Source organism: Ischnura elegans, chromosome 8 (assembly GCF_921293095.1).
Source record: "Ischnura elegans chromosome 8, ioIscEleg1.1, whole genome shotgun sequence".
Classification (NCBI taxonomy): Eukaryota; Metazoa; Arthropoda; class Insecta; order Odonata; family Coenagrionidae; genus Ischnura; species Ischnura elegans.
Window position 1 is genome coordinate 108,813,785 of NC_060253.1, and position 27,523 is coordinate 108,841,307.

At 40.4% G+C, this 27,523-nt stretch overlaps 2 protein-coding genes, 1 long non-coding RNA gene and 1 other non-coding gene across 4 annotated transcripts in view; 2 read left to right on the forward strand and 2 right to left on the reverse strand.

Moving 5' to 3' along the window:
• Nucleotides 1–27,523, forward strand: part of LOC124163187 (polyhomeotic-like protein 2) — a 404,958-nt gene that overhangs the window by 267,338 nt on the left and 110,097 nt on the right. The gene's annotated exons all lie outside the window — the stretch shown is intronic.
• Trnas-gcu lies at nt 2,816–2,897 on the forward strand. Its single transcript has one exon. It is a non-coding gene; the product is annotated as a tRNA-Ser (tRNA).
• LOC124164479 lies at nt 15,103–15,522 on the reverse strand. The gene has a single exon (XM_046541810.1). The coding sequence runs from the start codon at nt 15,520–15,522 to the stop codon at nt 15,103–15,105; it is 420 nt and encodes a 139-aa protein (XP_046397766.1).
• LOC124163189 overlaps nt 20,279–27,523 on the reverse strand; it is a 92,350-nt gene continuing 85,105 nt past the window's right edge. The window contains exon 3 of the long non-coding RNA XR_006865725.1: nt 20,279–20,426. This is a non-coding gene — a long non-coding RNA (uncharacterized LOC124163189). The remainder of the gene's footprint in view (nt 20,427–27,523) is intronic.

A 27,523-nucleotide genomic window follows, 5' to 3' on the forward strand; every position in this document is an offset into this window, starting at 1 on the left:
TGCCGGGAAAACCCCGTGTGGTTCTGGTTCTGGTTCCCGCTGCCGCCTTGTGAAGTAACCTTGGGGCGAGGATATGTGAGCCGCAACGATGCAGGCTGCTAGCAGGTAGCAGAGTACCTTGCTAGCAGGTAGCGCTTGGCTTAAATAAGGAATATTAATACCCTATCAAACGAAGGAAACTTTGCGACCATAGGCAATTTCAATAGGTGATTATTAAGAAATGTTTCCCTGAGCTCTGTGCCTCATGCATGCATTGGTAATCTCAGACGATGTAAAACTCCTATCTTCTCGTATAGAAACTAGGTCCCTGTGACGTCACGTGGAGTGGCATTGCTTGGGCGCCAATCCTGCCTTTTTCAAATGTGGTTAAAATTGACCATTGCCATTCGTCTAAACTGGGATTTCTAAAAACCAAATAATTTTTATACTATGAATACATTTATGGTGGGTAACGAATCGCAAGCAATGCCTTTCGTTTTCTTTGATGAAGGAAACTACTCTATCCAGCAGGACGAATAATTGTAAAAAATAATGGCATATCACTTACGATTAGCTGCTTGTTGATTTGATTGTCTGCTGTCATGGATTGTGGACGCCGATGTAAACGAGGTACCTTTCCCTCATTCAGTTAAGTAATATGCATAGAATTAATTTAATTTTTGTCAAAACTCTTTCGTACATATCTAGGATAGTTCTCCGATTCTCCATTAGGTAATTATGCTTCAACATATTTAACATTGCTTTATAAATTTATTATTTAAAAATTATATCGGTGTCTTAACTTACTGAAATTGTATGTAATTCCCGATTTCACTGTGACAATATCCATTACCCGGCTCTGTTTTATAGCCGGTTTGCCATTTAATTAACTCAAGAATCATTATTGACTAATAGGATATTTTTGATCCTACTTTGTTTGACAAATTAATTATTCGATGTGGAAATCATGTAGCAGAGTCAGCCGTATACATTTTCACTGGCATAATCATAATGAAAGTCGTTCCCTCTTTGTTAAGTTGCGTATATCATTGTGAGATTCAGAAATTAATATTTAAATAATGAAAAAGGTTAAATTGTTCAAATTTCCAGGTCCCTACTGAAATCGGTGGTTTACATTCGCTGCCAATAAAAATATCCATTTTCGCTCTTCAAATTTAACTCTCCATTTCATTATTTCTCTCTTTCGCTGAGGATATACGACGTGAATTTTTTTCGCTTTCGTTAGCCGTGGATATTGTCGTGGGATTAGTCAGCCTCATTTAATCTCACCTCGCGCTGTTTGTATTAATTAATTAAAATTGCCATTTAATACTTCCCAGTGAAACATTTCCGCTTGCTTTGAAAATTGAATTTTCAAAATATGAGTCGCCATAATTTTCAACTCCTTTCCCGAAATGTGAATGTGTGGTTTTTAAACCTCCACTCGGGGGGGAGGTGTCTTCTTTGTGCGCAAGTCGGCGCGAACATCTCCCCTCTTCGCGAAAGCAGCCCAACAAATCACTCGGGTCACCCACGGGCGGGCGAGTAACTAACAAATGAAGAAGTATAGCTGCGGTCCATGGCGACAAATACGAGACCATATCTTTCTCCTCCTCCGCCCTGATTGTTTTGTCTCTCTTGAAATCTTCATGTCTTATCACTTGGGACACACTCTCCGCCCTTCGTTTATTTATTTGTCCTCCGCTTGTCTTTATTCAAGGCGCCATTTTTCGGACATAGTATCTAATCAGTCCCAGTTAGGAATGCCGGATACAGTTTATTTTTTTAAATAAAATCTTCTAATAATTTCCACCGGGTGCAGTTCTCCATAATTATGAACATTTCGATCCACGATTCGTGTATCGTCCTCAAGACTTGTGATTTTTCTTTCCGTCATGAGGTTGATCTTTTTGTTTTGATTGTCGGTTCAAGATTTTTCGGGTCAGGACGAGTTGGTATATTCTGTTTCAGTTTTATTTAAATGCAATCTCATCCGGATTTCCACGGGGTTAATTTCTCCATTATTATCAAATTTTCGTTCCAAGATTCGTGTGTCGCCTTCGAGGCTGGTACATATATGATTTTCTGTTTTGGTCATAGAATTTACCTTTCGAAAATGGATATTGTCGGTCTAAAATAGAAATTTCTGTTTCGTTTTTTTTATAAAATCGTCTCGGGATTTTATTAACATCGTCCCCCAGGAATGCGCAGTTTTTATTAAATTAGACCCTCGAGTTATTGTGCATAAATTTTCCGCGGAGAGAGTGGTATCGAGGTCGAGAATACTAATTTCAATAACGCAGTTTTACCTCCAATGAGACAATGTCATTACCTTTTCAATGTAATTGATTTATCTCATCATCCGGCAAGCATATTGTGTTTTGTTTTCTCTGGATGATATTGCTATCAAAAGGCTTCCAGTCTTCTGTTCTTCTGTATCTATCCGGGTGATATAGTTGAGCAGGAGTTCGCTTAGCAGAATGCCATGAACCAGGAAAGTGTTTCTGAAAGAAATGTTTTAATGATAATAATTTCTCGAGATGCAGCTTTGTTTGAGTGAAGGAGAACGTTTCTTTCCACCTGAGTTCGACCTAGCCTCTTCTTTAGACTTGATATTGATATATACGGGCAAAAATGTTTTTTTTCTGCTAAGAAGAGATGACTTCTCAGCAGTTATAGATGTTACAGGTCATCAAAGTCTCACTTTATGATTGCAGAACCAGCTTTGATTATGTCAGCAGAAAGTCGTCTATAGCGTAAGTCAAAAGAAAACGAACTCTATCAGAGGATAGTGTTTCACTGATAACTTTCAACTATATACTGAGAATATGTCAAGGACGAGGTGGCCGAGTGGTTAAGGCGTTGGACTGCTAATCCAATGTGCTCTGCACGCGTGAGTTCGAATCCCATCCTCGTCGAATTTTATATTTTTCCATTTTAGACACGCTTCAGCTTTCCCGAACGACGCTTGATTCATCTTCGTTGAATTGGTTCAGTTGTCAGTGGAGTTTTTAATTGTTGATCCTCGATTTAAAGTTACGAGCATTACGAGCTGATGCGGAAATTAAAAAACAGCGAAAAAGTCTATTTCTTTGTGTGCTGGCCGTGAGGGTGGTAAGATAAGTGGCCCCCCTCTTCCCTCCCGTAGCTGCGAAGGAAACTCCCGTCCCGCAGTCGCATATCTTCCCCACCCACGTGTCCTTTAGGGGTTGTAGAGGAGGGGGTGTAAAGGAGGGTGGGGGCGGAAGGACCTTGAGTGCGAGGGTGGTCGGCGGAGAGGAGAGTGGAGGGGCGAGGGGGTTTAGGACGGAGGCTGAGGCTTTGCTATGAGTTGTCCTGGGATGTGGCCGAAGGCAAGGGATGCGTCTACTGGCCCTGAATGTTTCATCTACATCCCTGCGAGCCACCGCTAGGGTGCTTGGCAGGGGGTGATCCATCACCAGCGTGCAGCATGCAATAGGAGTCCCATATGCACAACACACGGTCCAAAAAACGTTACGCATACTAGCGATTTATATCACCACATTCATTCAAAGGCAAAACTTGCCAACTACTTATGAAGGCTTTCTGCCCAAAAAGCTGGAACACACAAAACATGCTATTAGAAATAAATAGAAAATTCAGAAACATGCATTAAGGTAAGTTAGGCTAAGTTAGTAGCTAAGTAATTAAGATTACAATAAGCTAGGCTACAAGTCATCTAATATATTTATGAGGCTTAGGCACTCCATTTCTACCAGATGCAAGAATGGAGTGCCTAACCCGGTGGTAAGCCCGAGAAACATCCACATCCACCATTCGCCCGGAAAGAATTAAATTATTCTCGATGCGTGTGTATTATGCGTGTGTAAATTATGTAGCTGTGCTGTCTGCATTCAAAGCAAGACACCCGAGTTGCAGCTCTACCGTCGAAACGAAGCAATCATTTCCACTGCGACAAAGGCATACGAGAGGCAGTATTCCTACGTTGGATCGTATGTACTTTTAAAAACTTCTCTGACTTTGCTTAATTTATTCACAAAAAGTACCCGTTTAGTCACGTATAATTAGGTTGCCTAACTTCGAGGGCTTGTTATTCCCGTAGATTAACGGTTCCATAACTGGCTGCTTTTATTTAAGGAAGCTATTCCTAAACGTTTACAGAATACAAGCTGTTTGAAAAAGTATTATTGAAGAAGTTGTAGAAAACATTGCAAATCTTCATTTCTGTGCATTTGGTACCAACGATAAAGATGGATCTTTTACTCTCCTTGGAAAATTCTCTATTTCCCACTAGGTAACTAATCAAAATTTCGCCCCTTTTTTATGAACTCAAATATAAGCTGTCTAAAAGATCAAATTTTGCTTCATGAGAGCTCACACCACCTGGTGTCATGTGCCTTTTTTCGATGACTACAAATACGTAGCGTATTTCACGCACGTGTATACTCACCCCCTGCCAAACACCATTGAGGAAGCTCACAGGTTATCACGTAGATGAAGATGTGATCATTGAATGCTCTGTCCCATCTCTCCTCGAGACCAAAGAGGCATACCTACCGCAGGAAAAGGAGTTCTAGGCAGTAGCTTTTACTCCCTTTATAATATCTATGGCCGGTTATAAAAATTTGCTTCTCAAGCTACGAAATAAATACTTAGCCAAGGAAATAAACTTCCTTGACTTTATAACCTTCATTTCTGAGTTTCCTGCGGACTATTTGCGAGGAGGAGCCGTGGACTAAACATTTACGGAGAGTTTTCTCGTAAAAGCAACGCGTTGTGATCCTGTAAATCTCTTCTTACCTGTCGCATGTTTTCGTAGGTATAGCGGTTCCCTCGACCCGTGAATTTCGCAGTCTATGGAAATGAAGGGCTCTCGCCAGAAAAATGGCGAAGGTTTGCAAAGGACGCAGGATTCGCGATTGGAATGCGAGGATGGCTTGGGAGACCGTTGACAATTGACTCCTCACTGCCATTATCCTTGCCGCTTTCCTTCCATTAGGAGTCATGTTCGTTCCTCTGAGGGCTGGATGGCCTTTTCCTCTCCCTGCCCTTTTCCCACTCTGAACCTTTGGTTTGGTGGTCTTCCACTGCGACGCGACAAACATTTTGTGAGCAAAACACCTTTTCTTCCGTGTGTCCTTTTTATGACTTACGCACCCTTTTCGTATCCTTCCGCCAATGGCTTCGCGGACTTTTTTTTTCTTATTTTTTTTTCTGGGAACAGAGACGGGAAGTAACTTAGTGGCGGTGACTTCGTTAACATTGACGATTAAGTTGAAAGTATTTTTGTACTGTTTGTAGTTCATAAGCAGTTAATTCGTCATCAATGGTGTCGTTCGTGAACAGACCCGAAAACACTTCTCTTTTAATGAATTCGATTAATGGAAGGGAAATATAAGTTACGGCGAAAAAATTTTCCTCGCTTAGCCATTAACTCATGAGTTCAAAACATAGAAAGCGGAATTTATCGCCCACTTTTCATAAGTTGGTGACGTCATAATAGTTCGGTTCTTTGTCTCGATCAGGAAGAATATTTCGCAGAGAGAAGGAATCGCTTACAAGAGAGTAAACAGGAGCTAACCACACGAGAAGAGGAGTGGGACATCATTGTTTTAACACGATTAACGCCGCTCTTTTGATACTAAGCTGTTGCAGTTTTGTTTTCGTTCAAGCAAACGACCAATTTTGATGATGAATGCTATAAAATCTTAGTCATAATTAGATTTTTAATCATAAATATTAATTGTGATCTACTCACTGCGCTCATACATTTATCACTGCACAGCATAGTTTACGTACAAACTATGAAGCAAAAAGTCGTGTGTACGCGGTATGTGGCTAAATAACTACACTCAAAGAATTTTATGCTGAAGGCAATTATTGTGCCAATAGTAAATACGCTGCTTTCAAATTTTGAATTGAAAGAACGACGCGCCGAGTGGTAGATAGTTCGTCATTTATTACCTCTGTTACTACAATACCTCTGTTAGTACATAGATGTAGATGTAGATATGCATACACCTAATTATGGTTGAAAGAATATTCGAATATTTAAATATCGTTGCAAAAAATGAAAAAATAAAGCTCAGCAAATATAGCATGCATACATTGAGTTTTTCCTCTCTTGACTATTATCAACTAGATATTACGTTGAACTGAACGCAGAAGTAAGGAAATGAGATGTCTAGGAACATCTATGTTCTATTTATTTGCAAAAAGAATTCTCGGTAAATGCCCAAAAAAGGTGAAAGAAATAAGCTACCTGACTCTAGTGAGGCCTCACTTGGAATATGCTGCTAGCGTGTGGGACCCTTACGAGGTAGGACTAATAGCTGAAATTAATCGAGTACAGCGCAGGGCGGCCAGATTTGTGATGAGTTGTTGCGACAAAAAGTGCAGCGTTTCAAGTATGTTACACGAGTTAGGATGGGAATCTTTACAGGAGCGTAGATCGAAGTATAGGCTTAACTTACTTAGGAAATTCGAAGAAGATATTTTCTCAGACGACGTGAATCATAGGTATCCTTCGTTTACCATCGCACTATAGTAGACGCGATCATGAGAATAAAATAAAAGAAATAGACTGCAAAACAGGGAGATTTAAAATGTCATTCTTCCCTCGTACTATTAAGGATAGCAACGTTGTCTCAATTGATAGGATTAATGGCATCGCTCGCAAGGATCACTCATTGCATGTTTTTTTTCATAGTTCTAACCTTGCATGTATTTGCTCTAGGAATTACTAACCTTTAGAAATTTTTTAATGAATAAGCATGTATACTTTTAAAGTGTGCGTAATATTTCTATGACCGTGCGGTGTGCATGTGGCGGTCCTCTTGCATGCTGCATGTTGGTGATTGGTCACCCCCTGCCAAACACCCTAGAGGTGGCTCGCAGGATATTATGCAGATGTAGATTTTCAAAACGTTTTCATAGGTAACTCCAACTGGTTCTTTTTAAAAATTTGTTAAAGGTAAGTAATCTCAACAGATCACAGATTTCAAACAATAAATGCAAGGAAACGCTTTGCCCTTACTCTTTTTGGTATTTGACCCATAGCTTAAAATAAAACCGTCTCGTAGACGAAAGAGCCTCGTCTTTCAACTGTTTGATTAGAATCCGTGCGCAGTGGTTCTCGTTCTTGTTCTTGGTGGCGCTTTTTTCCGTCCCGCTGATTTTAATTCGCTCACCATGAAATTGACATCTTTGCTACGACTCCTTTCTTTCGCCTCACGGATCCTGGGTTAATTATTCCTTGCTTAGACGCATTGCTCTCGTAATATGCACCAATAAACTAGCTGAACTTCTAAACTGAATACCAGCTGGAACTAGATGAACAAAGGAACAGTTTCACTCAGAAGTTTTTTAGGAAGGCCGTTATGATAAGGCAAAGAGATAATAAATTAAGGAAGCTCTTCGCTTGCTCTGTCCTCTTCCCTTTACCAAAAACTAGGCTCAATATTATCTCAAAGCGTCTTTCAGTCACGGTTGCTTAGGTCTAGAGAAGAGAAAGACAAGAGAATCGAGAGTCAGGGGGAATAAGGCTACGTTGCAAATGTTGAATCTAAAGATTTTACAGGCCACATAAATGACGTTACAGTAAATCAGTAAAAACAAGTATTGGTGTACTAAAACTTAGTAATTTTGCAAAACTGATAATTTTCCCCAAGCCCTTAATTTCATTTATGTGATCGCTTTCAATGCGATTTGAATTTACCTATATCGATGGCTAAGTTCTAACAACACGTATCTCAAAAATAGCAACTTTTCAGGAGAGCTAAAAAACGATTAATTTCTTTTACTTGCGCACTGAAATTAAAAACCAAAAGTTCATAAAACTGAAAAAGAAGCATTCATTTGCAAACAAAGACTTGGTTTTTGCTTGTGTTATATTTTTTTAAGTCATTACACTTTGTTTAATATACCTGTCTCAAACCGGCCGAATTTGAGATACGTGTTGTTAGAACTTAGCCATCGATATATGTTCGACGCAAGTCCTTTGTAGTGTCTATGTGTAACGAAATACCGAGTAGCTTCCTGGCAAAAATTCATGGATTCTAGTGTGATTTCGCTAGGAAGAAAAAGAGTCATCCAAGGCTACTGTTTCCAATGGAGTTTATATGGAATATTTTTCTTTTTGTCAAAGGTAAAAAAATGCCGTTTCTTCCGTACCGCTATCTTCAAAATAATGTGTCGTAAATACTCGAATCACTTTCCTTAGAAAATAAGTCAATACTAACTAATACTAATAATGACATCGAATAAATAACTTAAATTTAAATAATGGCGAAAATTAGACGATTCATAATTGGTAAAGATCTGAGAACTAAATATTTTATATTTTTTATCGCTATTGTATATTGTCCTTATTGATTTAAATTATTGCACTTCATTTGCCAATGTTTTTCAGCGTGATAAGCTGCCGATGAATATGAGATATTAAATAAATGTTTTCTCCTCAAATTATTCGATGCTGCTCATTTTTCGAGAAGTGAATTTTTTAAATATATATATTTAGACTGCCATATGTGAAACAGTTTCAATAATGTTGTACCACGTGAACGGTGATGAAACTCATATTGATTGGAATTAGAAACAAAGTCACTATGACTTAGAATTATTTCGTAAATATTAAACTTATATTTATTCCCACCTCTGTATTTTGAGAGCATCAACAATGTGGTTAAAATTTATGCACGCAAGAAGTTATCCGTTCAGCACGTAAATAAATAGATTAACAATTAAATTTATACCAACATTCCGTCCCAAATAAGTAGAATATATGTTTACATAACTATCAATTAATTTAGAAAATGTATTCATATGTTCTGTATTGAAAAATGCTTTGAAGCGTACGAAATGCACACGAATTTATTCTGAAAACAAAAAAGGTATAAATTTCAACCGTGGAAACTGTCCTTTCCTCTTCCATCAGGTGGAAGAGGGGACTTCTTAGTCTCAACCTCGCCCGAATAAAGGCATATTATTATTCCGAATACCTACGATTTTTAACGGCGCTCTTTATGATCTTAATTTTTGACTCAAAAGTCTGACTCACTGTCGTGATTTTTAATACCAGTCTGAGCGCCCCGAAATCGTCTTTTCCGCGGAATCAAAATCCGATAACCGCCCTGCCTCCATTCCAAAACCTTTTTCCAAGCCGCTGCCTGAAAATTCTTCCTCCTCAATTCGTGGACCACGGTTCGTCGAATGCCATTGTTTGCTTAAACACTGTCTCAAGCTCAGCGACCGTCTCTAACGAAACCTAAACGTCTTGACAAATAATTTCCACCCGGAATGCCTCGGAGAGAGCGTAAGCGACGGGACGTAAGGTCCCTTTCTCCGAATGTATTTTTTTATATATAACGCGAGGAGGAGGTTGGGAGAGGATTTCAGGAGTAGCCATCGGGAAGTTTCTCTCGCTTTATTCATTTTCTTCTCCTTCCATCAACCACGATTATTACAATTGACGGGTCTAGTGCTTAACAGCAATCTTCACTCGCTTTGCTGACTGTTGAGCGATCCGAATTTCACGGAGATAATAATTAGGGCTATTAATTAAAATACGTATTGTATGATATGTGGCACTATATGGTGGTTAATATTAGTTAAATAAGGAATTTTTATTTTATTTTAAAGATAGGGAACCATATACAGCAGTTTGCCATGTCATAGTGGCCAGTTAACAGTACATAACTTTGACGACAAACAAGCAATATAGCATGTAGAAACAAGAATTAAATTTACAAGAAAAATACAACCAGAATCGGCTGGAAAAAGGTAGATAGGTGACAAATAAAACAGGGAAAGGCTTATGAGGGATTACAATGTAAAGCCGAAGGGGTCAATGTGTGGAGGGAGTGAGTTTAATAGAGAAGCAATTCGTAAGAAAAACAAACGTTTAGGAAGTGAAAGTCTGGGAATGGCCATGTTGATTATTGTAATATTTCCACTGCAGTGGCGTAACTATGAGGGTGATGAGGGGGGTAGATCCCCCCCCCCCCAAAGTCTCAAAGAAATAAAAAATGTATTTAAAACTCTTGTCTAGTTTTGACATACAATAACTGCATCTGCTCATAGTTAAATTTTAAGTGCCAAAATGGTGTGAAATGTATTTCCAGGCATGTAATTTTTCAAAAATTTTCCCGGACCGCCCGTTGCTGGGAGGGGATCTCTCGATCTCTCGACCCAGGATCTCTCGACCCCCAAAGCATATTCGTAGTTACACCACTGTTCCCCTGAATTTATTTTCGCACGACGCTTTTCGTTGTTGTAGCAACCACATTTTTAAGTGCATAGTGTGAAGCGAAGTTCTTACTTAAATATTTCCAAATGTTGAATAAGAGAGTAAGAATAGGGTTTGGATGTCGGAAAGTGAGAATAATGAAAGACTTGGCTGCACTTGCGAATGTTGCTGCTACAACAACGAAACGCGTCGCGCGAAATTATATTGGTGGAAATATTGCACTTAATTCACTAAAATATATATTCCTGATGATATAATGCTTTTCAAAACTTTGTGATGCCATTCCTCGTAAGTGCAGATATTTATGGCAAATACTGAGAATAATTTTACTCCTATGTGCTTATTAACGCGCTGCGGCAATTTTTGAAAACCAAATAAAAAGAGTGCGAATCATTATGCCTCGTTTACAGCAACTTAATTTAGGATAAAAATGGCGTCGAAAACTCGGAAAGTCTGCTGGTTCACAGCAACTAAAAATGGCGTTGTTCGAACTTGATTGGTGATTATCCGAGAAAAACTCAATGGTATTATGCGGTGAGCGAGTAAGCAAGCAGTGGCAAGGAAAAGGGAATTTTATTATTTTGTCTATCCAGAGATGTAAATAAAAACTACCGATGGTCCACTTAAATCTGATCTCGTGACTTAGGCTTGGTTTTTGCTGAGATTGAAGGAATTGGTCATTAATTAAAATGTAAGGTTTTTTTTCGGGTCTTACCGTGTGATCAGGTTGGCCTGACGTTTCCCGATCGCTTCTGGATGCCTATGCAGTGGGAATAGTTAGCGGCAATAGCTAAATTATTATCCATTGCCTCGGACCAATCGAACGCAGGGATCGCGAAACGTCAGGCCAACGCGGTAAGACCTTTCATTGACTGTTCTGATTCATAATAATTGAAGTTACGCCAAGTTAAATTGTTGTCAGCGGGCCTTTCACGGGCCCTGGACTTCTCTCCACCCATTCATTACTTATCCATTGCCAACCATGCCATTAAACCAATCCGGTACGAGAAAGACTGGAGCCTCGCATCCACGAGGCGCCCTTCCCTCACTCCACTGTATCTCTTCTCATCCAATGAATGGCCTTTTCTTTCGCTTCTCCCACCCACCCCCCTTCCGCCCCTTTAAGTCATTTTCCATCTCAGGAAACCCTTTCATCAAATTCCTTGGAGGGAAAAGGCGTCTCGGCAGACGGAAGGAGGGGTGGGGTTTCCTCCCTCCGCCCCTTGCTTGCTTCCCTACTCGCCCCCCAATGCTCCCTCCCCTTTACGCACCCTCCCACAAAAGCCACATTCCCCTTATCATTCCGACTTTTCATGCAGGGGCAAGGCGATGCTCTGAAGTCTCCTTAGAAACAGCGTGCACGGGCACAGTCGAATATATATATGGCAGGAAGCGCCACACAGATCCAGCGATACTAATGATTCATATTTAAGCATCAAAATACGTCACAAATGAAGAGACAACTTCGTTGACTTCCACTGATTTATTTTCTTGGTACGACATGTTTCAATCCATAGAGGTCATTTTCAAGTACAAAAATTTTTAATTTTAAGCAAGCTTATTATACACTCCTTGAAGGGGAGTCCTCTCCTCTCCCCTATCCCTTTCAAGGAGTGTATGTGCTTGCATGAAATTCAAAATTTTTTGTACATGAAAATGACCTCTATGGATCGAAACATGAACAAAAAAATAAATCAGTGGAAGTCAACGAAGTCGTCTTTTCATTTGTGAATATCAACTTCCACATAGTTGAGCCTGATACCACTAAACGTATCAAATTACGTTTTTTTTAATTTTTCTTATTTGCAAAGAAATTGATGATAAATTATTTTTAATATGAAACATAGTATTATGAGAATCGTTTACGCTCTGACATTTCTGGAACTTTTGTCATTTTAATCCTATGGTGATTTATTGTGAGTGTGCATCCCATTTTTAACATGTGAAATTTAGAGCAAATGAACAGAAAAACTTTGTACCTTTCCATAAATTTATTTTCACGGCACTACTAGTTGCAGCGGAGTGGCACCATCGTAATTTGTTGTACTGTGAAAATAAATTGGTGAAAAAGTACAAAGTTTTTCTTTTCAATCACTTAAAATGAACTTATCAACACATAGTTGAGCCTGAGACAATAGAGATAATGTGAAATTAATTTCGTTCAATTCCAATTCCCTTGCTGTAGTCAGATTCCATAATGCTTAAGCTTTGCTTTTCAAGTATGGAAAGTTTAATTTAGGTAAATAAGGCAACATATTTTATGTATGGTATGGTAGAAGCTATCCGACGTGATTCCCTGTCAACCCAGGGTGCCAATAAACTCAAATTTTGGGTATTAGGATCTTAGCGGTATTAAGGCATCAAAATACGTATTTTTTATTTTTGAAAAAAAAAATAAAAAAAGCTCAGAAAAAATACCATACAAAGTGTTTATGCTCTAAAATTGAATGCATTTTTGTAGCATTAATGAAATTATGACATAATATTTGTAGTTATCTCATGCCTAAAATTTATGTAAGAACAATATCATCATATTAATTTTGTATACTGTTTCTTGTTGCCGTAATACTATCGGGTTTGACATTAAATTACCGTGGACTTCCACGACAGCGCAACGGCGATGTATTAGCCCAGTTTAAATTTCATGCGGGGAATAGCTGTATTCAAATTATTTTATAGCTTCATTTTTTCAGGTGATTATCACACAGATTATTTATTCTGGAAACCAAGTTTTGTCCACTGTAATCCAATGCTTCCTGTTATTTTAGCCAACCGGTATATGAGTTCTATACACATTCAGCCATCGCATTTAAATTCCCAATGGTCGCCCATCTCCGCTGGATTAAAATACAACCCTTTCAATATATCGTGTATATACAGGCACGGCAGGCAACTAATGGAACTTTTTCCGTGCCAGTATTGGAACGGTTGGCGTTTTAAAGTGAATACGTACCGAAAAGGACCCTGAGAAAAACTTCGGTACACCACAATCGTAATTTTTTTCTTGATACTCGGGCTTACTACATTTTTAGCGTTTATGGTGTCGGCAGGCTCCTTCTCTGATATATACCCCGTCACCTAAACCTTCTGGCATAAACTCGCATAATCTTCTTCATCCTAGCGGTTGTCCCGCGCTATTGCAGGGTCCGCTGCTCTGCTAAGTCTTCTCCACTTGGCTCGATCCAGGGCGTCTACTGGCGTGGCGTTGATGGTTTTCATGTCTGCCTTAATTCTGTCGAGCCAGCGCATCTTAGGTCGTCCTCGTGGTCGGCGTCCTTCAGGGCTCAGCCGCATTGCTGTTCTCGCCACGGAGTTCTAGTCGCTACGCACCACATGATGCCCATACCACCGCAGTCGAGCCTCCCGCATCTTGTCCGTGATTGGTGCAACTCCCATTCTTTTCCGGATGTCTTCATTCATGACGTGATCAAGCATCACTAGGATCCATCGCAGCATCCTCATTTCCATGGCATGCATGGCCTGTTCTTGTTTTGCTGTGGCTGGCCAACATTATGTTCCATATAGGGCCACTGGGCGGACTACGGTCTTGTATACTTTGGCCTTGAATCGGTCGGGCATTTGACGGTCGCACAATACGCCAGTCACTTGGCGCCATTTTTGCCATGTTGTATTAATTCGAGCTCGTGTGCCGGCGGTTGTGCTTCCATCGTTGCTGATGACAGAGCCCAAATATTTGAACTTCTCGACCTTCTCAAGGTCCTCGCCGTCGATGCTGATCGTTCCGTCGGTTTGAGGTCCACACTCCATGTACTCAGTCTTCTTGGTGTTTAATCGCAACCCATAGTTGTCGAGTCGTACCTTCCGTAGTTGAGTTCGCTGCTGCAATTCGAGTATGGTGGTGCTGGCAAGGAAGATATCATCCGCGAAAAATAGCGACCAAGGATATGATTCTTGGAGACAGGCCGTGAGTGTGTCCATGCACAGGATGAAAAGGAGCGGAGAGAGGGCTGGTCCTTGGTGGACGCCAACAGTGATTGGGAAAGGCGGTGATATTCCTGATGGGCAACGGACGGAGCTGGTGACGTTGGTGTAGAGAAGCTTCACCCATGACACGTAGACTTCAGGGATGTCGAGAGATCTGAGGGCCTGCCAAATAAGGCCGTGTGGCACGCGATCGAAGGCCTACTCAAGATCAAGGAAAGAATTATGCACTGGCTTGTTCTTCTCTCGGTGCCTCTCTAAGAGCAGCCTAGTTGCTTGAATTGCGTCTGTTGTGCCACTTCCCTTTACAAATCCTCACTGGTTGGGTGTGATGTGAACGATGTTTCTGAGCCTAGCGTCAATCACTCTTTCGAATATTTTCATGGTGTGGCATAAAAGCCGGATCGGGCGGTAGTTGGAGCACTCTGCGACGTCGCCTTTACCCTTCCAGATGGGCACAGTTATGCTGGTCCGCCAGGAGTCGGGAACTTCACCGTCAATGACGATTTTGTTAAATAATTCGGCGAGGATGACAGCGCCGTTGCGGCCAAGTAGCTTCCACACTTCCGCTGGAATACCGTCAGAGCCCGTTGCCTTTCCATTCTTCATCTTCTTGATAGCGGCAGCTACCTTCGCTTCACTGATGTGTTGTACAGGTCCGAGTCCACGCTAATGATCGGTGGCTGGGGAAATTCTGTGTTACAGATGGTCGAGAAGTGTTCTCTCCAACGCCGAAGGATGGCAGGTGGGTCTCGTATTATCTGGTGATCGTCGTTTTTGATACATTTGACCTGGCCAACATCCTGAGTTGCTCGATGTCGGGAGTTGGCAAGGCGGTAGATCTTATTTTCACCTCTAGGTGTATCTAAGTCGGCGTACAGCTGGTCGCAGTGTGTCGTCTTTTCTTTAGCTACTGCTCGTTTCGCGGCCAATTTCTTTGTGCGGTATTGTTCTTAGTCCACAATATCGTTCGTCTTGCGCCACTTCTTGAAGGCCATCTTCTTTTCTTTGACGATACGTTGCACGTCTTCATTCCACCACCATACATGCTTATCGATTAAGCGTGTTACTGGTTTCGTTCGCCCAAGTACTTCGCAGGCGGCTCCTTGGATCTGGCTCGCTACACTGCGCCATAGGCCAGCCACCGGCTGGTCGGGATTGACACTCAGATGATCTAGGGCTATCTTCAGTTGATTTTTGTTATCGTTTAATCGCCACCACTTGATATGGGCTGGTCCGGTCGTGCGCACTCGTCGATGTTGCCCAATGTCCAGCCGCAAGTCTATGACGAGGGGACGATGCTGTGGGGCGACATTGTCGGATGGTATAACTTTTACATCGACCACGAGCTTAAGGTCTCGCCTACGTATCATCCAGTAGTCGATTTGGGACGCACGTGTACTAGGGCGGATCGGAAAAATCGATTTTTTTCAAATCCATCTGGCCCAATGAAAAAAAGTTGTGGGACCGATCAGAAATAAGGCCTAAAAAATTTGAGAATTCTAGGTGAACCCCTGACCCTCGCTCAAATGCAATTTAGGGGGGGAAGGTCGAAATACGAAAAACATAGTGTTTTATGATCATTGCCTATAGATTTTGCCGAGTTACTGCCCTTTAGGGCAAAAATTTCGTGCATTTTGACGTATCTGTCACCTTTTAGCCACAAAATGCCTAATTTGAGTCCGCGCCCGCGAAGAAAATATTCCAACGCCCACGCAGCGTCGCGGATACAAGTGCCGCAGGCCGATCCCCTCCCCTCCCACGCCTCCAACACAGAAAAATTCATCCCGCGTATGCAACTAGGAGGTCATTTATCTTTGATAATATAAATCGGAAGATGGTAGAAGGAAATAAAGGAAGCTTAGTGAGACGACTTGTAAAAGGCCTCTAGAGTGGCGAAAGGTGTGCGAACTATGGTGACGCTTCCCTTCCATTATGTGTGTGACTAAATGGATTAAGCGGTACAAACGGGAAGTACTAAAACTTACGGAAAATGCGAATAGGCCAAAAGTAGGGTTTTTGCTTAAGTACAAACCTGAAGCACTTTTGAAAGAACATTTGAAATTATGCGATATTTTTGCGTGTAAGTGCAAGAAGGAGCATAATGTTTCCCAATCCCAATGAAGAAGTATGTTGAGAGACCAGCGGACGAAACTAAAGATGATGGCTGCTGGATTGAGTCCTAAAGAAACTCGAAAACTGAGGAAAAAAAGAGAATCGTCGGAGAGTGTTGAGTCGACATCGTCAATTCTTGTATGGGAAAACAGTATCAAAATTTTTCTTCATCAATTCATCCGAAGAAAATTTAACTGAAGAGAAATCATCCGATTTTTATCTCTACGTTCCTCATCAAATAAAAATTCAGGACTAAACTCAAACGGGAACTTCTGCGTGGAAAATGCGTCTGCCAAATGTGATAGAGGTATATGCAAGAACCAAGAAACAGCAATGATCGTCCCCGCAACTTTAGTTGACGCAAAAATCATAACTTCGTAAGAAACATCCACGGTAGTTTGCAAGAATTACTTACGTAGACAGAAAAAGATGCTAATTATTGTGAATACGAAAAGACAGGTATCAAAGGGTGTCATCAACGGGCTAAATTTTTATGGAGTGAAAGACTATACTTTTTTCTGATGAAAAAAGGCAAGAGCACTTATCAATCCAAGTTTAGAGGGGAATGTGTGATGTTAGTTGAAGAAACAGGGTCCCACTTTTGGGTTTGCCTCCCCTGTCGGAGGATTAGCAAAAGTTATAAAATCTGCGATTCTCCATTCCTTTCCGAGTGAAAATTACATACACAAAAATAAAAAGGATTTGAATGCGATGGTGAATACCGCCCAAAAAGGAGGCATCATCCCTATGCTGCAAGCATAATTCCAACATCCCTGGCTATGTGAGTAAACTCTTCTCGGGATTCCCACCGGGTTAATTTTTCCATAATGGCAAACGTTTCAAGCTCCGACTCGGGGCTCATCATCAGGGATAAATTTCGCTGAATCCCGAGAAGAGTTTACCCACATCATTCGCCGGGAAAGCATCAAATCATATTTCATCCCTTACAGAGGTCTATTTGCTAATTGCACTAAGTTGACTTAGATTTGCGGCATAAACATTGGGAGGGCAATCTAAGGACCGAATTTGCGTTGTTGCAAGTATGCGTTTGGCGGCCGATCCGAGATTTTTTAAAGTGCTGGATTTTAATATCAACTTTAAGGACTACTCGCTGATGACATATTGGAGAGAGACCACAGTACCTCCGGCTACATATGACCTTAGGGCTGTGGATTTTCAAAAATCTATTGATGACCTTTCAAATTTGAAGTAAAATATTTCTTTTTATTATAGATACCGACGAGAGATTCGTGAAGAAATCCACCAAAACTTTGTTGACAACAGCGAAAGACGAGGAATGACACTGACATAAGAAATACAGATTGGAAAGCAGGTATTTTGAAAAATTCTTTCGTGATTGTTCCTCCACAGACGATACTGAAACATTAAATATTTAGACTAACGAAGTAAGACGCACTTGGTGTGAATTTTGGTGCATTTGGCGCGTGGGAGAAGCTTGCGCAGAGGGCACGCGAGCGGCTTTCGCCCAAAATTCATTTAATCACATCTGTCGGACAAAGCCGAAATTGGAGCGCATATCCGAAGTTAGCACACCTTTATAGCCACTCGAGAGGCCTTTTCATGGACCGTAGGCTCCTTTCCAGCGTTCTTGGATCTAAAAATATTTCACTTCTCTAAAAGTTGGTAACATCGATTTGTTTAACCCCGACGAGGCGCCTAATAAGGGACAAGTCGTCTCACTAAGCTTCCTTTATTACCTTCTACCATCTTCCGATTTATGTTATCAAAGATAAATGACCTCCTAGCAGCATACGCGGGATGAATTTTTCTGTGTTGGAGGCGTTGGAGGGGTAGAAGCGAGCGGGGAGGGGAGGGGATCGGCCTGCGGCTCTTGTATCAGCGACGCTGCGTGGGCGTTGGAATATTTTCTTCGCGGGCGCGGACTCAAGTTAGGCATTTTGTGGCTAAACGGTGGCAGATACGTCAAAATGCACGAAATATTTGACCTAAAGGAAAGTAACTCGGCAAAATCTATAGGAAATGACCAAAAAATACTATGTTTTTCGAATTTCGACCTTCCCCCCCTAAATTGCATTTGAGCGAGGGTCAGGGGTTCACCTAGAGGTCTCAAATTTTTTAGGCCTTATTTTTGATCGGTCCCACAACTTTTTTTCACTGGGCCAGATGGATTTGAAAAAAATCGATTTTTCCGATCCGCCCTAACGTGTACCGCTGGCGTACGTGAGCAGATGTGATTGCCTCTTCTTGAAGAACGTATTCGCTACGGCGAGATCGTGTGCTTCTAATCCCATCATCGTTGCGGGCTCCGTGCCCGCATCCACCATGTTGATGTTCATAACCGTCGCGTGAGAATCCAACGTGGCCATTCAGATCGCCGCCAATCACCATGTGTTCATCAGGTCCCACCGTTCGGATGTGGTCATCCAACTGATCCCAAAACCCTTCCTTGATGTCATCGGGGCAGCCCGGTTACATAAACACGAATAATAACCCGTTCAAAATTAAGTAAGAGCAAGTAGCATATGAATACCGCGCAATAAAATTTAAATGTCACCCACCACCTGGTTACGCAGTTGCTGAGAGGATGAAACTGCGGTGTAGATGACGTTCGAATACAATTCTTACCGACAATTTCCCTTGAAATGCTCCTCATCTCAGTGTCTGACCGCTATGCTTTAACTTCCTTCGCTCAATTCTCCCACGCTTTCAAAGCGAGTGACTTCGTTGTTCCGTGCACCACCCTGAATTAATCAGTCGAGTCGTCAAAGCGTCTGCATTTATAATTTACGCTGAGTGGCTCCTCGAAATGCCTCCCACTATGAACACCACTTAGTCCACCAAGGCGATTTCTGAAGCGAATGTGCCTGACTCCCCGAGCCGCTGCTAATACCTTGACTGATTGCTTCCCTTGATGATAACAGTTTGAGAAATTATTCGAACATTCTTGGGAGTGGGAATTTTCTTACGAATTTACGTAATCCATTATTCCATCATCAAGTTCAATGCGACATCTTGTTTATGTATGGCTGGTGTTGTAGTGTTATTCTTTTGGAGTTTATAAAAATTCAAGTTGATGAAGTATCCAACTAAAGGCCATTTAGTTTCATCCTTATTCCATCCTTATTGGTTACTGCTTAAAGAATTTAGAAGACACTTTTCCGCCGAGTATTTATGCCGCCTGCTATTCGTTTTTGGTGCCTTGAAAATTACTGATAAGTCTTTAATGGCCCATTCAATCGAACTTTCACGTTGGAAAGGGGCATTTTTCTCGTTTCCCGCATCTTTGAAACCCTTCTCTGAACTATTTCTTTTCATTTCCTTGTCATATCATAAAATATGTGTACTCACATTTTTTTCAAACGGTATTCCTATGTGAGCGTGGAAATAGGTTTCTCCTTCAGCCGTAAACAATAGTCGAATATAACCATCGCAAAGTTCAAAATCACGAATAATTTTTTAAACAAATATTCTTTCAACGTCCAAGCCATAGGCTATTTAGGGATTTTTGTATTTTGTTGTATTTTACTAACATTAATTCCTTATATGGGGAGAGCTATATAATACATTTAACTGAATTCTTGTGAGTCTAAGATTTGAACATTTCTTTGATCACCTACCGTAAAAGGTTTGTACAGCTGTGGACGAAAAAGATACTATTACTGACTTTTCAGGCGTTAGGGCTCATCAAATGTCAGGAACCAATGGCATATATTTTTAATTTACATTTTTTCTATAACAGTAAAAAAATAAATAGTGTTTTGTGCTAGGCACATCTGTCTCGTTAAATATTCACCACAATGCATGGCACTGCGATTTGGCTAACCTATAGTTCAACAGAATAACTAAAATATTTGACCGGAACACAATTAATATGCAATTTCAACGTAATTATGTATAAGTTTCATGACTTCCAATAATTTTATCATTTATAGTCTCTCTATTCACCTTGAGTCAAACTCTAATCAAGAATTTTCAGGGCTAGAATGTATGAATATTGATACTTTTAAAATCAACATATCCTTACCATGTTATAGTCGACATATTCGTGGTTTTTATTCCAGGTAAAAAAAGGCACTGTTGTCTTCCCAAACTTTCTAATATTTCCATCCATTTCACTTCGCCTCTTTTCTTGAGATCTCCATTCTAATTTAATCGCCAGCCTTGCCAGGGAAAGATTATCCTGCAATGAAAAATGATAGGATTTTTAGTAGTATTAGTAGTAGATTTATCATTAGTATTAGTAGATTGTTATAGTAGTTTCCAAAAAATTAATTATATAATCTACATTTCATCGGAATAGATATCGCACAGAGCTCTTAGTGCCATTATCATGCCAACGTGTATTATCATAGCGTAAATATTATGCGCATGAAAAATATATACCCTAGGATATAATGGGATAGTTCTCTCAAAGCCGAACGCGCAATTCAGTGAAAATATTCGAACAGCGAATCACTCAAGAGCGATGCTAGGACGATGGTAGTCTCTGAGAAGTGTTTTTTTCTCTTTGCAGGAGCGCTTGATAAAAGAAAACTATTTGCAACCGGTCGTGGAAGGTAAATTAAAGTATTCCAGGAAAATTTCTAAAAATCTTTTACTGATATGGTGTAAAGCATTAATTTTGCACAATGAAATTCTATCAAAAGTTTACCATTCCGTGTAATTCATCGGCATTATTTTGCCATTAAGGGCTTTGATGTATCGGCAAAAAAGCATAGATCAGTACGAAACATATATCGATGGTTACCCCCGCTTCTCACCACTCCCTCCCTCACCATGTCCTTTCTACCCACCCCCTCCCACCCCCGCCCAACCCTCCAAACGCCTTCCCCAAACCGTATCCCCCCCCCTACTATCGCATTCAGAATTCACTCACGTCCTCCCCTTGCCTTCCTTCTTCTCCCATAAAAGAAATCTCATCTTCCTTATCCTCCACGTTGCTTCTCGCGAAGGCCGTTGCAGATGGCTGGCTGCCTTTGAGAACTGTGGTTCCGCACCCTTAAGGGGTGGGCAGCGTTGCATTATGGGTTTGCAGCCAAACAACCACGGTTTTGTCAGTTTTCGTGGTGGCGCCGTATCCATTCCAGGCTTCTCCAAAGATGAACACGAGGGAGAAGAATGGCCCATAAGGTTTTGGCAACGGTTCGCCTCCTGCTCTTTACCGGAATGGTAGCGCAAGGTTCGGTTCACCCGCCTTGGCACATTCATGGTTCGGTAATGTAATTTTGGTGTACATCCCCGGGATGAAGTGGCAGACATTCAAAGTTGTTTCGTTTCCCTGCGATCTCAACAAACAAGTATGGCCTACGTTTGTTGTTCATGGAGTTTCACCCCACTGCCACGAGCAGAGAATCATTGGAATGAAAGCCACCCTCTCAAACTATTGCTGAAGTTTTGGTGAACACTTATCGGGATTTTACTGATTTTAGTCATTATATATGTCGTCCTTAGAAACGTTTGAGCTATACAACAATTTAAAATGTTGGAAATCCTGAGAAGAGAGACACCACCAAAATAATTCGCCTAGGTATAATATTTTATTTTTGAAGCTGTTTTCTCATTTAATTGATCTAATTAGAATACTGCTTAGGAAATATACCCAAGTTTAAAGCATTTTTTTCAAGTAATAGTTCTACGGATATCACGTCATTCACATAAAAATAAAGCTTATTTAATTTTGCGTCGGACTCAGTTTTTAAAAATGTTGCATTGTATTTCCCAAGGCATTTTATTTTACCGATAAGTGAAAAGTATACTTGTTTTTGGCACTATGCGCGTGATCATTAAGTTTGTACCCTTCTGAATCTCAAAATAATTATCCAGCAGCTTCAAATCAATATCAGAAGTATATACTACTTTTAGTAATGAAATTCCTAAATTTCAATTGCGAAATGTAAGATTTTCCAGATCATTAGGCTACTTTGTGTACTAACTTTCTGGGCAATGTATGGATGTTTGATAAATTAGTTCAATATATGCTTGGCATATGACTTGTTTTCACCATGGATCTCTGTAGACTATTGGTTCATCCGAAAGATATGACCCGTGTTATTCAATTTTAGTCGTCTAAATCAATTTGTACCAATTATTTCTGTTATTCTTTTTTCATTATGGGATAAAGGTGTGCCAAAAAAGCCTTAGGTAGCAGCAGGCCTCAAAAAGGCTTCTTCAATAAATCAATGCCTAACTTAGGACTGATGCACCATGCATCGGAGATTATGAAATATTTCATCCATTATGACGAAAATCTCATTTGACTCGAGTTCCTGTTTGAGCATATTATTACATAGCGATGAGTAAGACAATTTTTTTCAATGCTCATAGAGTTTGTCTTATCCTTTAAGATGTGCATACATTTTGGAGAAGTTGAGTTCATTTTTTACCACTGGTCCATAGCCATCTTCACCATCTTTTATTCTGCTCCCCTCCTGATAATTCCCATACACCAAAACTCTTACGATTCGCCAATTTTTTTAACTTAGTCAGGTGTTAGCAATAGAATTTATAAAAAATAAGAGTCGTTTATTCAATTTTCCATCCTTCGCCTACTAGTCGAACTATTCGCGTCTAAAAACCGAGGGCTTTCTTCCGAGTAAATAATGTTATGGAGTCACGCACTCTTTGCGAGGGGGTCACATCGTCTCAGCTATTCCTCGACCCCACGAATCGGTCTCATGTGTTTAGCGGTTGTTTTCACTCTTAAGAGCGATTATCTCTCTCAGTGAGGGATTCGCATTTAAACGAGTCGATGAACTGGAAGTCATACGACGTCACCAACTCATGAAAATTGGGCGGAAACCTTCGCCTTTAAATATTTTGATTTTTGAAACATTAGATTTTTGTCCACAGAAAATTTTACTTCCACTTCTCATCTTTAATTTAAAACTTCTTATTGAAGAAGTGGTATCGCGCTTTGAATTGAACCGTTTTTAAATTAAATTATCGCTTTTTTAAAGTCGTGTTGTTTGATTTTTGGCCTCAACTTTTGGGAACTTCGAGACAACTTACTATCCGCGTATTCTCTCACGTAACACTGATTGCCGTATATTCTGACACCTAAGACGTCTTTTTTAACGAAGAAATTTTTCAAAAATCATGACAGTGAATCATGAAACTAACGCACTGAAATCAAATCAAATATTTTTCATTTTTCAGTTGACGTGCACTGGAAGAGGGGATTGTCTTATACGGCTGGTATAGCTCAAAGGCAATGTATAAACTGGAAAACTTGTGGGGCGACTAATGCTTCCAGTCGTGTCATACGCCAGAATTTACGGTATTCGATCGCCTTAGACGACGGAGTTTAATTCTGTTTTCTTCTCGCCACCATTTTATGACGCGTTTTAATTCTGCCTTGACATTGTGCTTGCCCTTTTCTAACCCTCTTCCGTATCTATATTGTTATTAATGATGGTATTACACCTCGGCCGCTATCAGTTCCATTCTCCCCTCCAACGCAGTTTTAAACAACTCCTCCCCGCTTAGTGCTCCCACCATCCTACTCTCGTGTTTACTGTTTCTCTTGCATAACTCTCCGTAGTTTCTAATGGCCTTGCCATTGAACGTATTGTAAAATTACTAAGATCACTAAATTTATGTTTAAAATATATATTCAATCTCCGGAAAGATGACCATATCTCCTCGTATCTTCAGCTTTCTCTGACTGATCTTTCTCTGCATTTATGTAAAAATGTTATGAATATTATGCTAATTGGACAATAATTTTTCACTTTTTATGTAACATGTATTTACTCGTGAGTATTACATATGCATTGTAATATATATTGTTCTTTTCATACATTCCCCGCAACCTAGATGTAAAAATATGTTTAACAGCAAAGTTGTACTTGTGGAACATTGTCCCAGTACATGTATATATTTATTTGTGCCTTCGGCCCGTTTCCCTTTATCCTCCTTCGACGTCAGAAAAATCCCCCGTTCCGCAATGGTTCGAAATGAGAAATAGCCGGACATTAGTCGAAAGTCGCTTGTTTCACTGAGAGACTTGAAACTTAGCGTAAATAGTCATAAATGAATACCAATTACGGATTTTTATGCCACTTTACATTAATACGACACGTTACTGCGATACGGCAGCGCAAAACGACGAATTTTTCACGAACACGAGTGATCTAGTTTTTCATCGAAAATCTTTGAATTTTGAAGGAGAGTGGTGTTGCAGAGGTGTGAATTTTATGGAATTAAAAATCGCAATATTCCTTCGATTGACCTTCATTTCCTATCTCTCCTCATGTTTTTGGATCCTATAGCGTCCAAGTTTCCCGTACACGTCTTCTTACCCCCTCTTGGTTCTCTCTTCCAATTCCTGCTTTCCGCGCCCAAAATGAATTTCCTCACTGCCTTTTTTCACTCCACTGACGCCGTTTCCTACACTACCGCACCCCCTCTCTCTTCGCCCCCCTCCTTCTCCCTCCTCTCCTCCCCCCCCCCCCCAGAAGCATCGCCCGTTCGTTTACGTTTTATTGACATCGGCCGTAACAAGGTTTCCCTCCCCGGGGCATTCATTCATGTGGCCTCCTCTCTACGTCGCCTGCCTGCTCCACCGTCAACCCCCTCTGTATTGTATAAAAATAATATGGACTGAGGAAAATAGATATTTCGTAGGAGGTTTTTAATGCTTTTTTTTCTCTTTTTAAACAAACGCTGACTTGCCAGTTGGATCGGTGCGTAACAGAGGCGAACCCTTATCATCCGTAAATACACCAAGGAGAGACTTTCGATGAAGACAGTCGTCGAAGGACATGTGCCCATCGCGATGAAGGTGTCGCAATACCCTCCAAACCCCTTCCATACACCAGATCCCCACCATCACCCACCTCTATTTTATAAAAATAATATCGACTGAGGAAAATATATATTTCGCCAGAAGTTTTAATATTTTTTTTAACAATCGCGGACTTGCCATCGGCGCAGTGCGTAAAAAGTGGCAAACCCTTAGCGTAAATACTCTGCAAATACAGCAGGAAGCGGTACTTTCTTCGAAGGCAATCGTTCAAGGATATGTGCTCATCTTGGTGAGGGCGTCGCGTCGCCTGCACCCACTTCCATACGCCATGCCCTCCCATCCCTCACCCCTCTATGTAAAAATAAGGACTGACAGAGAAAAATTTCGCTGGATGTTTTAATAATTTTTTTTAAACTTGCGGACTTGCCGCAGTGTGTAACAGCGAAGAGGACGTCACAGAATGAGTTACACAGGGCAGATTATTAAGGATGGAAAAGAAAAGAAATACGCAAATGAGAAAAGGGTTAGGAAGGGTGGAATGGGGAGCTGCCCCAAATCAAACTTGGGATTGTTGACTTAGTATAATGAGGGCGGCACTTTTACTGACAATGAGAGACGAATTTTCATCCTTGACCACGACTCTATCTATAATCCCGATAGTTAGAGTCTAACTATACGATAACCTCGAACCTCTCGTGGGGAACACATACATATAAGGAATATCTGTGGCATGGCCCTGAAGAAATTAGGATTCGTCAAGCGTATTGTGGGAAGATTTTCGGATGAGAAAGTGAAAGAAAGGTGCTATTTCGCACAAGGTCCATCCGCACCTTGAATATGCAGCGAGAGTATGGGATCCGGTACAGAAAGACTTAATCCGCGAACTGAATAAAATGCAAAGGAAAGATGCGCGTTTCGTCAAAACTGCTACGGGCTTGCAGACAGCGTTACGCAAATGTTAAGCGAATAAGGCTGGGAGCCGCTGGATACTCGGAGGCTGCGCGCTAGGCTTAGATTGCTTGAACAATTGAGAATGGATATCTTTAAGAGCGACACGGAGAACATAATATTAGAGCTACACTATATTTCCATGAGTTTGAGGTTGCTTTCAATTCGTTAGATATAATCATACTTATACATATATATGTATGATCATATATATAACTGTTTAATAATATATATATGATCATACATACACGATATCTTTAAGAGCGACACAGAGAACATAATATGAGAGCCGCACTATATTTCCAGGTCAGTTGGAAGCGATGAATTAGGAGAAATGTTTTGCCGAACGTATAGATATGGGAATTCGTTTTTTCCCCGAACCATAAAGGACTTTAATAAATGCTAGTCCCAACTTCGTAGAGCACTTCATTTTTTATGCCTAGACGGCTGGTGTCCTAACACCCCCTGCCACACGCCTTTTAGCCGGCTTGCGGGATATTATGTAGATCCCCTGCATTTAAGTCTATAGCCGGGGCTCTTTACTGAAATTCGTGAAGTCCTTACTATTTTCATGTTAGCAACAAAATTTTATACTCTCTCCATTTATTTATTTATTTATTTTGTTCCTTATCTTTTGTTTTAATTTATTTTATCAGAGAAATCTTCAGTAAAGTCAACTTTTTTTGGAGAAATGTGGTGGAACAACATAACTTGTGATCGAAGAAGGTATCTTACGGCCCACAATTTTATTAACAGAGTACTACACTTGTTTCTATTGTTAAACAATCATCATCAGGTACTAACACAAACTAACAAAACGCCTTTATAATGCCTTGCCCTTATTTTCTTAGCCTTTCATCTTTAATGGACCTCATTCATCATTCCTATTACTGATTAGCGAAAGGCACTCGATGAATTTCTACGGGTAGAAAAAAGATTAAAATTTGACTTAAAAATTATTAAATGGAGAATATGGATTAATTTGAATCCAAAAGTAGAATAATTAGAAGAAATCGAAACGAACAGCAAATTCGAACCTCAGAATTAAATAGAGAATTCCATTTTCCACGCAGTGATATAAATTTTCACGAAATAACTCGAGTGTAAGTATTTAAAAATAGGAGTGCACGAAATTTAAAGCCTGTCTTACCGGAGTCAATACGATTAATTTCATGTAAAAACGACCCCAAAAATTTTCTGATGCAAAAATCCTTTCCAAATGCGCCTACATATTACAATATTTAGTGGCGCAAGGAGGAGGGTTTTTGGGGATAACTCCCCCCCCCCCCCAGGGCTCAGAGGATTTTTTTATAAAAATATTTTTATGTGACAAATTTTTTAACCAATATTAGGGGTACAGATGACTCATAAACAAAAATTCAAACTGTTCACACATCCGTAAAAGCCACCATTTATCTTAAAAAAAAATTCTGGGGGAGAGCCCCGCACCTCCCGCTTACCCCGCCTACTATTTCGTACCCCCTAGATCCTCCAGTATCAGTTGCGACTAAAACCCCCCTTAGGTTAGCTGCGCCCCCGACAATATGAATACATTCTGAATACTTAGTGATATTTTAATATAT